This window comes from Sorex araneus, chromosome 10 (genome assembly GCF_027595985.1).
Source record: "Sorex araneus isolate mSorAra2 chromosome 10, mSorAra2.pri, whole genome shotgun sequence".
Classification (NCBI taxonomy): Eukaryota; Metazoa; Chordata; class Mammalia; order Eulipotyphla; family Soricidae; genus Sorex; species Sorex araneus.
Genome location: NC_073311.1, coordinates 61155107 through 61167538, shown reverse-complemented (window position 1 = coordinate 61167538; position 12432 = coordinate 61155107). Strand labels below are relative to the sequence as shown.

Genomic DNA, 12432 nt, shown 5'->3' with positions numbered 1-12432 from the left:
GATGGTCGAGAATCAGGGACCCTGTCTCATTTGCCAAACCATCAAAAATCAGATGGGCCGGTCATGTAATGCGATTCAGAGACGACCGCTGGACTAAAGCTGTTACCGACTGGATTCCACGGGATGTCAAAAGACTGCGTGGCCGCCCACCAACGAGATGGTCAGACTTCTTCATCAAAACCCTAAATGAATGATTTGAGGCTCTTTCTGTTCCTGGAGTGAGCAGATATCATTGGGCTGCACTAGCATGCGACAGGGACAAATGGAGACATTACTGGCACCCGCTCAAGCAAATCAAAGATCAACAGGATGACAAGTGATACAAGTGATGCTTCAGTAGTTGAGGACGGTTGAGTAGCGTCAGAGTGAAGAGGCGGTGGGCACAGTCTGAGGAGCAGGTTACCTGACTGAGCTGAGTCCCCCTGAGTTCCCTGGGACTGTAGTTACAATAAAACAGAAAGAGTCCCTGTTTCCTGTCGCTGGGGCAGTGCAGCTGCTAGACACGGGTCTCCTGAACAACACGGGTGTTTTTTTTTTTTTTTTGAAATTTTTTATTTTTTTATTTCTTTACTTTTTATTTCTTTTTTTTTTAATTTTTAAATTTTTATTTTATCACCATGTGGAAAGTTACAGAGTTCTCAGGTTTATGTCTCAGTTACGTAATATTCAAACACCACCCCTTCACCAGTGCCCATATTCCACCACCAAAATTCCCAGTATACCCCCCCGCCCCCCACCCCCAACTGTATAACTGATGAATTTCACTTCATTTTCTCTTTACCTTGATTAGGTTCCATATTGCAAAACAAAACTCACTATTGTTGTTGGAGTTTCCCCCCAAGAAAGACAGCCCTACTAAGGAAGCATTTGATAATTGGTTTTCCATTAAAAGATTGTATGTTTTCAGATTTTAGAAAAGGTAGCGCGGCTCGGATGTGTCCCAGTCCCGCAAGCCAGAGCCGTGTTAGTTGCTGCTCAGTGTCGCCAGGGCTCCATCTGGAGAAGGTGTTGTGGCTGCACCTCCTCCGTCTGGATCCCCGGTGTTGCTGGTCCGGTTTTGGGTCCGGAGCATTTCTCCGGCCGCATTGCTCACCAGAATGCCTGGCCTCTTCTCTGTTGAATGTGGCAAGATGGCGCCGAGGGTGGGTCGAGGACGTGACTTCCGGTGGCCAGGACCACTTGGAGTTTGGGCTGGCGCTGCCCCACTCCAGTGCCCCCCCCTCCCAGGCTCGGATGTGTCCCAGTCCTGCAAGCCGGAGCCGTGTTAGATGCTGCTCAGTGTCGCCAGGGCTCCATCTGGAGAAGGTGTGCAGGCTGCACCTCCTCCGTCTGGAACACGGGTGTTGTTAACCGAGAAAGTTCACTAGCAGCAGTTGTCTTTTCAGTGACTGCAGATGGCCCTCCATAAACACAGGCACCTCCTTCACGGTTCAGCCAACGTGGGTTGACCAGAGTCGAGATGAGTCTGTGGCTATCGAATCCACTTAGTAGGATTCATGGGTGGTGGGTGAGGGGGGGGGTAATTACCAGGGACTCTTACAGCCACTGGTTTCGGTATCCGAGGGTAAAGCAGATAGGGAAGTGGGGTCTGGAAACCAATCGCTCCAGATCAAGGTGCAACCTAAGTATTTGGGGCCATTTTGTGCTGGGTTTTCCATGCGCAGGGGACTGTTCCTCCAGGCCACCCCTTCCCAAGGTGCGGCTCTAAATGGTTTCTGATGGGACAGCAGTTCTTACTCTTTCTCAAGTGGAGGCAACTTACTTAAAGGTGTAGAGTGCAAAACGCATCTTTCCTTCATCAAGATGAAAGGAAATGAATGAAACACTCTTAGAAATCTGGGTGATCAGTCAAAGAAAGAAGATGAAGAGTTGCAGAGTGAAATCAGGCAGAGGAAGAGGGACAAACAATGATTACATTCATTTGTGGGATATGTTAAAAAAAAAAAAAAACAAAACCCGAAGACAATAGAAACAAAGCCAGAAGATCTAGTTCATGGTAGGAAGCTCGCCATCAAGGGGGAGGGGAGCATAGTTAGGACAGAGAAGGAACCACTATGACAATGATTATTGGAAATGATCGCTCTAGACATAAACTGAATGCTTAAAGGAAGTAAAGTTATATGCATGATACCTTTCCAGTAACAGTATTGCAAACCATAGTGCCTTTTAGGAAAGTAAGAGAGAGAGAGAGAGAGAGAGAGACAGAGAGAGAGAGAGAGACAGAGAGAGAGAGACAGAGAGACAGAGACATAGACAGAAAGAGAAAGAGAGTGTGAGAGAGCGAGAGAGACAGAGAGACAGAGACAGAGACAGAAAGAGAAAGACAGAGAGAGTGAGAGAGCGAGAGAGAGTCAGAGACAGGGAGAGACAGAGAAGAAGGAGAAGAGAGAGAAAAGAAAAGTGCTGTAGAGTCAGGCTGCAGAGGCGAGGTGGGGAGAGGGTCTGCAGACAACAGAGAAGTTGGGGACATTGGTGGTGGGAAATGTATACTGGTGAAGTTTTTGGAACGTTGTATGACTGAGACTCGATCATGAACCACTTCGTAGCTGTAGATCTCACGGTGATTCTATTCAAAAAAGAATAAACAAGTGGGATTATTAAAGAAAGAAGATGAAGAGAGAAGTGTGGTTCCTCATTTGTGATATTTTGAAGCTCAGATCAAAGTTTGGATTCTCAGAACAGTCCAGTCACTGGGCCCTGGTAAATGAGCTCCGTCCAGACCTGCAGAAGCACGGGCTGATTCTGTGGCCGCGCTGATATGGATGGATTTTCTCCCAGCTGTCGAGCAGATTCAGTTACAGTGTGTGCCCTGCCAGCTGTTACCAACAGTTCACTCAGTCTTTGGGATTTCAGTCCCTAAAAATGTATGGCTGTGAAAATAGAGCTACCAATCATCAGCTTGGCTTTTGTTTTCACTCTGACTTCCAAATGCTAATATTTAAGCTAAAATTTGAATTCTCCCAGTTTTAGTTATTCCAGCTCATTGGTTGGGGGTGTAGTCTGTTTAGAGCAGAGAGGTGGGGATATGGCATCAGTGTTGTGAAATGAAAGACCGGTAAGTGAAAATATCGCTGCAGAGGAGAGAGCTTGAGTAATGTCAAATTCTTGTTTTTAATCTGCAAAAAATGTTGGTCATAATCCAGTTTTCCTATGTCTAATTAGGTTAGTTAACGTAAGTACAGACTGTAAATGTTCTTGAGAGCCCATTTATTAAATTTGAATACTTTACATCATTACATGATTATTTTGATGTTAGTAGCATTTCATAAAAATAAATTTTCAAGGAAGGAAAACATTTTCTGGTGAAGACTAATGTGTGGGAGCTCAGACAACTGCGAACAAGCAAATACCAACCAGAAGTGTGTATGGATTCCAGACAAAATGTTATTTAGTGCACTTGCTCCTTCCTGTCTTCACAGAAAGTTAAAGTAATAATAGATGATGAATTAAAGTTACTGCAGACATTTCCCAGCTCAATGAAACTAATGTCTTTGATTTCTTTCCACAGTCTTCATGAACGCAGCTATTCCCATTGCAGCCGTTCTTGCCGTAAGATATCCTTTATTGCTTTGACTAGCGGAACTAAGTCGTGTTTAGAAAAACTTGGGAGCCAGAATGTGTGGGTGGGTGGTCGCTATCAGCATCCTTCATCCTTTGTACACCTGTAACCACTGTGGTCGACGTTTCTACATCTGCAAACCCCCAGGGCCCCGGATTAGCAGTGGAAGATGAGTAGTCTTTATTACCTTTTTTTTTTTTTCTGCTGGTTGTCTTTTTATTGCCTCCACTGCAATCACTTCAATCCAGCAATTTCCAGTTATGGTGCTGTGGATTTTTGATCCCAAAACGCTTTTATGTAAGGACTTATGCTTTGTGTTATGGTATTCAATAGCTTCTCTAAATTTTCTCTACTAGAGCTCAAAAGGCAACACCTAATCATGACCATTTAAAACATCCCCAGGCCCAGGGAGAATAGCTCCAAGATCGGCTATGCGTGTTTTGCATGTAGGAGGCTCAGGGTTTGATCCCTCATGCTACATGACCTCCTGAGCTCTGCTAGGAACAATTCCTGAGCACTGATGTGGGAGTAGCCCCCAAACACTGACAGTTGTACACCCCAACAACAATAACAACAACAGCAAAAAAAAAACAAGATCCCAGATGTAATCACATAGGTCATGGGAGCAAATTAATTATATTTGAGAACTCACCAGGTCTGTTCTCTGTCGCCTGCTTCCCAGGTCACACCATGTACAGGACTTTTAGAAACGTTTGGGTAAGAGAGTGACAGGGATGGAGTCATCTAGAAGAATTCTGAGGGCGCCTAGTGGGTGGTGGGAGCGAGAAAGTTTCCAAGAGGCTGAACAAGTCGAAAAAGGAAGCTAGGAAGTCTCCAGGGGGCTCTGTGAATTGCGAAGGTGCCCGCGAGTCACCAACGCTGTGCGGGCAGGGTGGCACAGCACCAGTGGTGTTTGGGAGCATCGGGAAGAGTCCCCGTGAGCCTGGGAGAGGAGCTGGCACTCTGAATTCTCTGCTAGGCATGGAAAGCGTCTGCCTTTGGATGCCGTGCTGGCAGCTTTGGAAGGACCCCCCAGTGGGAACCCACGTTTCCTGCCCAGCCAGCGTAGGCACCGCCGCGCCCTGGATCAGAAGCCAAGCCCTTTCCAGGAGTCGCTGGGGCGAGCGGGTGTCCCCAGTGAAGGCGCACCAGTAGCCTCAGGGTGCTTGTCAGCGGTGTCAGACTCAGTGTCAGCCCTGGGACAGGCCCCCCCGGCTCTCTCTAAGGAAGTCCCGTCCCTGCAGACGTTCGTGACTCACGCCTACGCCAGCGGAAACAACCTGAAGCCTGCGGAGGCCTTTGCGTCGCTGTCGCTCTTCCACATCCTGGTCACCCCGCTGTTCCTGCTCTCCACGGTGGTCAGATTCGCCGTCAAGGCCATCATAAGGTAAGCGCGTGGGTCCCCAACGCTCTGCTGCTTGAGTAATAACGGGATGCGTTTGCTCCTGGGAGTACTGCCCCCACAGCCCCCAGCCCCCCAGCCCCCCACACACTTTACTTAGACACTGTGGATTACAGAGTTGTCCGTGATAATTTGTTACAGGCACTCGATATTCCTACACCAATCTCACCCCCCCACTGTCCCCTCCCCTCCACCATGGTCTCTGATTTTCTAACACCCTCCTCCAATTTGCTGACATAGCAAGCTCACAATAATTTATTTTATATTGCTTGTGAGCCAGTAAATGGCTAATGGAACAAGCAAAACATACTTCAGTAAAGGTAAATTCGTGAGAATTGTTGGATCTCACCCCAGGGACTTGCCAAGTCCTTGCCTGGGGGTTTGCTAAGCTGCTGCTGAACATTACCAGCCTTCCACGTGGATGTTTTGGTTAGCTGGGATTGGTGTTACACCCCATCCGGTCTGGTGTGCTTCTGCTGGGATGTTAGTATTGAGAAGTTTGAAGATGTCGTACACCACCAATGCAAATACAGTGTGTTCCAGAAAATCTAGAAGACTTAACTGGGCAGGTCAGCCGGGGTATGGCCGTAGCTCTTGGGCTCAAATGAAGCTGCCAGGGATTTGGTAGGGCAGAAATTTGGTCCGACTCCCTTCCCAAGGTCATCCCGAAGGTCAAGATGAGAATAAATTTTAAAAAGTACCCAAAAAACATATTGAAATCACTTGCAATTTTGGTGTGTCGATTTTCAGTTGCTGGTTTTATAGGTAAGTTACTCTTCTAAGATCAAACTCTTGAGCTTATGTAGCTTTTATTCCTTATTCACCTTATCCTTTATTAATCTAGACCCCTCTTGTTGTGGGCTGATCTGTGGAAAGGACCCAATTTAATGATGTCTTTTTTTTTTGACATTTGAATGCTTTTGTTTTCTCCTATTTGAGCCATATAAGCAACATCAATGTAAACATCTTTGCTTGTCTTTAAGCTTTTCTCCTGATTTTTATTTGAGTCAAATGTCCAGAAGTGAGAATTCTAGTTTAATAAAATGTAAACGTTTAAGGTCCTCAATGAATATATTTTTCTACTGAAAAAATTGTAGATCAGAAAGTATATACTGGGCGTTTGCCTTGCATGCAGCCGACCGGGTTCGATTCCTCCATCCCTCTTAGAGGGCCCGGAAAGCTAATGAGAGTATCCCGCCTGCACGGGATACTCTCTCTAGCAAGCTATCCATGGCATATTTGATATGCCAAACACAGTAACAACAAGTAACGTTACTGGTGCCCGGTCAAGCAAATCGATGGACAACAGGATGACAGTGCTACAGTGCTACAGTGCAGAACAGTTAACCCCTGGGGAAGGTTGTAGGAGGGCATTCCCAGAGATGCTTTGCCAGGCCATGCCTGCCTGATAGTTGAGCACTTGGGTCTATGAGGAGGTGTTTTTGAGCCCAGTACCACTGGAGGCTGCTGGGATTCCCATCGGGAGTGTTGGAGTGTGGTGTATGTGTTGGGAATTGAATTCAGTACTTTGCACGGGCCGGGGTTGTGCTTTGTGACTCAGCAATCCCTCCCGCCGAGAAGTTCCAAATGCTTCACATTATTTGTGATGATCATGGCCACATTATCTGTCAAACCGATGCCACTGTATATTTGTACCCAGGACAGGCTGTTCACATCAACCAACATTTACTTTTAAATTTTAGTGTAATCTGAGAAAAATAAAAATTCATGCCCATTGTCTTTGCAAATGGAAAAACTTTGTAAAAGCTTACCCACTTTTTTTCCCCCTTGTAAGTGAACTGTTTTGTATTTCTAACCAGCCATAGTTTCCCCACGATATGCAATTAGAAAAATAGATGCAATATGACGATGACCAATTTCCATCCATGTTTATTCGTATTGCATAAATGTGATAGCAAGCTACATTGACCACTTTACATTTACCAAGAATTGTTCTTCTGTAGCGTCGACCTTATTGCAATCGAGGCAGAGTAAAGCTTCGCTATCGGCTGCTATAAACCTTGCAAGACCTCAGCAGTTTTATATTCAGCCACTGTTATATTTATATGTGGACTTTGAGAATAATGCCAGGATGTTCAGTTGGGAGATTGTAAGAAACGCAGACGCCATAAATCATTGCTGTTAAACTGACTCCCTAACTATGTGAAACACAGTGTTGCCTGTGGCAACAGTGTAACCTGTCACTTGCAAGGGCTCTTACAGGGAAGATAATTCCGTCAGTGTTTCTTCAGTCTCCGAGAAAGCTAGTCCGTTCCAGAGAAAACGCAGACTTGCCAGCAGTGGTTTGTAATGGCTAAGCGGTGGCTAAGGGCCAGGGCCCAGGGGTAGGGGAGAAGCAGAGTTTCTCTCTTGTAAGAATAAGACCCATGAGTATGTGGATTTGAATCTTGCAGGAGCCCCATGCAATCTCTACTCTTCAGGAACCCTGGAGCTCTCACAAAGTCTAGCATCTCTGGCACACCACAACCGAGAGTGTGTGTGCACGTGACCAAGTGTATGCACCCTACTAAGCTCTGCAATTAGAACCTCGTGCAAGCACCACATCTAAAAATATGTGAGGGCTGGAGCAATATACAGTGGGGAGGGCGTTTGCCTTGCATGCGGTCGACCCTGGTTCAATCCCCGTCATCCCAGATAGTCCCCCAAGCACTGCTGGGAGTAATTCCTGAGTGCAGAGCCAGGAGTAACCCCTGAGCATCATCGCTGGGTGTGACCCAAAAAGCAAAAATAAAATATATGACCCTCTGAGAGCACCACAACCGTGTGTGTGTGTGTGTGTGTGTGTGTGTGCACACGTGCATGCACGCAAAAAAAAAACACAGCAAAGGGAAGGGAAGGAATAAACACAACACACAACACACACACCCATACACACCATGGCTTAAACCCAAACAACACTAAAATGCATGTACATGATCCTACGATAGTTTCTGATTGTCACAATGGTGCCAGATGTCAAGTGATTTCCATTCTGCTCCCTAAATTGTGCCCTCAGTGAGTCACTCTGAAATAATTAAAGCCCGGAGGTCAGGCCCAAGCCCTCCTCTCTCTGTTCTCCGTATTGTTCTGCCTCTGAAAGTTTCGTCCAGACCCTGGGCCGAGTTTTGTAGCGCCACTTCCAAATTAGGCCGTGCTCTGGAAGGGAAGCCACTCCAAACAATAAAATTGATAAATGGCCAAACCCGGCTATTTTGGTCTTTATTTTCATTTGCTTCATTTACTAGCTGTCTCTCTCATGGCTGCCCTATTAATTAGAAAATTTAACTTTGGGTTCCAAGGGGAGACAGAAAGCAATGGACGATTTAATCAAGGATAATTCAGAAATTACCAAGCATCCCAAACACTCGAGGAGTGGATTTAAAGAACACATCGAAACCCACCGCTTCGGGATGCCCCGGGCCCATGTAAAGCAATGCTGCTGTAGTGAACCCTAGGCAAGAGAGAGTGTGTGTGTGTGTGTGTGTGTGTGTTGATGGGGGATGGGGGGAATCTCCTGTGTATATCTGTCTGCATCCCACTGCCTCTCCTGCTCCCCCAGGGAGCATCGTTTGCCTGTTTGATAGAGACCAGTCTTTTCCCAGGGCTGGGCTCCAGACTTCCCCAACAGAACAGACTCACAATACGTGCTTCTCTAGAGGGAGTTGCAGTAGCTGATCTCTGGACCCCGCCGTGACGGCTGGTCAACAGAGGTAGCAGGACCTTTCCCCCGCCATGTGCTGGTCCTGGGAACGCCAGTGAGTGTCACCCACCGATGACTGGGCTTGGCACTTCCTCTCTCCCTGGGACCCTGTGATTAGTCTTGGAGGCCAGTTGGCCCACCTCAAGCTGAGCAGCTTGTTTATAACCAGAGACTTTGGTCAGCTGAGGATGATACCTCCTCCTTGGAACTATGGAGTCAGAAGTTGTTGTTTTTTATCCCGGGGTGCCTTTCAATGGGTTCAGAAACTTGGGTTAGAACGGGAGGCATGCCGTGTGGACCCTCTATGCACATAAGAGACTTAAGCCCTAATGCAGGGAAACCCAGGCCTTGTAAATTCCTCTGCTGTAGTAAAATCTTTTAGAAGTACAGCTTAGCTTACTGACCCAAATGGCCTTGGCAGTCCATGATGTAGGAGTGCCTGGACCCTAGAAGATGGGAGAAATCAGCCGGTTCCAGGTTCTGGTGGGAGATTTGCAGTATTTGATTCTGATGTGTTCTAGTCTGCATTTGCAAAAAAAAAAAGAGAATGCCATTCCTTAAGATATTCAAATACTTGAATAAGAGAGGTTTTTGAGGAGACCTACCTTGTTCTTTCACTTTGCTTTATCTCTAAGGAAATCATTACGTGTTTTGTTTTGCTGGAGTAAAGCATAAATTGGTATATTGTATACTTTATAAATAATTGGAATGGAGGTTTCTGGTATTTGATATACTGTGCAGTATCTCTGTCAAAAGATGTTATTTGCCAAAGGAAAAAAAATGGGAAGATGAATCCCTTACTTTCTTGGAGTATGGTGTCTTTTTTCTCTAGTACCTCCCAAAGGAATTTATGCTGGGCTAGTTGACTACGATTAATCTTAAGCAAATAGTCAGAGTTATTAATTATAGAGTCTGTTTATTCTTTGTCCTGGTTCCTGTTGACAAAGATGTCCTAGTTCCTTTAAGAAAATCATGTGACAACAACAAAATTAGTTATTCTCAATTACTGTGGAACCTCTCAATCTGTCTCTAAATCCCCAAACTAGAACTTGAAAAAATTAACACATGCAACTAAATCCCTAGATATTTTTGTGAATTATCTAAAGAAATCAGAAGTTAGTAAAATACACCTTCCTTGGCAGGTGTTGGCGGCAATGCAGAAAGTTGGTTGCTACCAGCACTACCTGCTTTCAAATCCCAGCTCTGTGCAGAACATGTCCTGTTTAATTCCAGGCCTGTGACATACTGTCTCTATACCTCAGCTTCCTGTCTTGCCACGTGAGATCAGTAATAGCCCTGTTGTGCTCCCTGAATTGAATAAGTTAAAATGGAAACACAGGGGGTGATGCCTTCATAAGTTCTTAAGGAACAGGGAGCACTTGTCCGGTTTAAGGATCGCCTCATGAACAGGTGGGTGTGTTCGTACTATTCACCTCGGCCTATGCTGGAAGTCACTTTGCCTTGAGCAGGGCCCATGCATCTCCCAGAACTGTCTTGCCTCTGTGATTCTGAGAGCACCTCGTAGGCACAAGAAATGCTTTTTGTACTACCTGTGTGTTCATTCACTGGCATCTCTTGAGAAATGACTGGGTTGTATTTTGGCATTGGCCTGGAACCTGATGAAAGTGAAAACCTTTGCTTTTAAGGATTTCACAACCTAGTAGGAAAGAGGGAGTGAAAAACAATGACAGAAGAGCAGTGCAGGGACCGGAGAGCCCAGAGAGCCTGAGTTTTGGGGACAGTGATGCTTTGGCAGAAGAGAGGTGGTTAGCATCGTGCCTCCCAGCATCCTGGGGACAGGAGAGGGGACGGAAGGGGGATGGACTCACAGATGGGGAGTGTGAAGGAGTGGTCTGATGTATATCCCAAGTGGGACATTGTGAGGAGGAAAGTTCTCCCCGTGTCCAGTCAATCTCAGGCCCTACTACCTCACTGAGTTCAGTCCAAAGGGAGCTCCCCTTGATTTTATAAGACCACCAGGGATGTGTGTGTCTCTGTGTATGCGAATGTGAAAGGAATATTCAGTTGACTGCTAAATGGTCTGAACTGCTGCTTTCTTCCTCCTTCGGTTCTTCAGGGAGCATTCTTGGAGTTATGTGTCAGGAGGCACTCGAGAGAGTCACCTGGGAACACAGATTTTTGTGTGTAAAGACACGGGGGAAAGTGTTTTACAGGAGTTCCTTGGTTGACAAGGCTGTGCTCCTTAAAATCCAGTCTTTTCAAACTGTAAGAACCAAAAGGGCATTGATCATTATAAACGCAAAGGAGCAGTAACGGCTACTGAGGGGCGTAGCATGGTACTTCATAAAGCCTTTCTTTTTTTGCTTTTTTTGCTTTTTTGGGTCACACCCAGTGATGCTCAGGGGTTACTCCTGGCTTTGCACTCAGGAATTACTCCTGGCAGTACTTGGGGGACCATATGGGATGCCGGGGATCGAACCTGGGTCGGCCGCGTGCAAGGCAAACACCCTACCCGCTGTGCTATCACTCCGGCCTTTCTAAAGCAAGAGTCTCCCGAGGTCAGCCGTGCTGACCGAGACTCAAAAGACACAAACCAAAGCTCTAATGACTGAACTCTATTGAAGAGAAGCGACAGGAGCCTCAGAACCATGGCATCGCCACTATGGAAAACAGAGAAAAATTAAATCTAGGGTTTCTGTAGGACACGCTATCTCTGCGGGTATACTCCCAAGAATCTCAGGCGGGTGCCACAATGCAGTGCGTACTGCACAACGGCCAAACAACTCAAGTGTCTGTCAGTAGAGGAATAAACACAATGTGACATGCACACAACAGGGTATCACTCGCGCAAAACTTTTCATAAAGGATGATCTCTTAGGGGTTTCGGAACGGCAGTTTGCAAGCTAATAATTTTTCTCCTTAATGGGTTTTTAAATCTGCCTTCATCTGAATTCATGTTTGTATTTTGCGTTACAAAATTGCGTGTTTGTAATTCACCTGAATGTATGTTTGTGTTTGCTCCCCCCCTCCTTCAGTGTTCAAAAGCTGAATGAGTTTCTCCTGAGCGATGAGATCGGTGAGGACAGCTGGCGGGCAGGGGAAGGCGCTCTCCCTTTCGAGTCCTGTAAGAAACACACCGGCATTGTAAGTCCTTCTTGTCCTAGAAGCTTACAAAGGTCAGGGGTGGGGGCGGGGGTGGGGGGCTCTCTAGACATCAGTTAGAATGGATACACTTAGGGAAATTGCAAGCTTTAGTGAAGAAAAGTTGACGAGGACATTTAGGACAAGTCTTAAAAATCTAAAAATCAGGAAACAACGGGTGAGACTTAGCTTGAGAAATCCACAAGGAATTCCTCCTAGGAGGATGGTGCACGTTAATTTAGAGGGAAGAATTCCCTGCTGCAATTTTATATAAAATAACACATGATAGGCCCAGGGGAATAACTCAAGAGGCTGAGTGTATGTTTTGCATGCAGGTATGTGGAAGGCCAGGGTTTGATCCCTAGCTTACGTAATTCCCTGACCATAACCCCTGAGCACCTCTGGGGTGACCCCCAAAATAAAAATAAATAATCAAAAATATGCCCTCTAGGGAGAGCCCTGCAAGCTACTGAGAGTATCTAGCCCGCATGGCAGAGCCTGGCAAGCTACCCGTGGTGTATTCGATATGCCAAAAACAGTAACAAGTTTCACAATGGGGACATTACTGGTGCTCGCTTGAGCAAATCGATGAGCAACCGGGATGACTGTGACAGTGACAATATGACAAAGTGACAGTAGTGGTTAGAATGACCTTTTGTTGCTAGTTGG

General features: G+C 46.1%; 1 protein-coding gene across 1 annotated transcript in view; it reads left to right on the top strand.

Annotated features, from left to right (window-relative positions):
- ABCC9 (ATP binding cassette subfamily C member 9) overlaps positions 1-12432 on the top strand; it is a 137911-nt gene that overhangs the window by 37055 nt on the left and 88424 nt on the right. The window contains exons 12-14 of the mRNA XM_004611277.2: positions 3509-3549; positions 4804-4946; positions 11658-11766. Of these exons, the coding sequence (XP_004611334.2) occupies positions 3509-3549; positions 4804-4946; positions 11658-11766 (293 nt within the window). The remainder of the gene's footprint in view (positions 1-3508; positions 3550-4803; positions 4947-11657; positions 11767-12432) is intronic.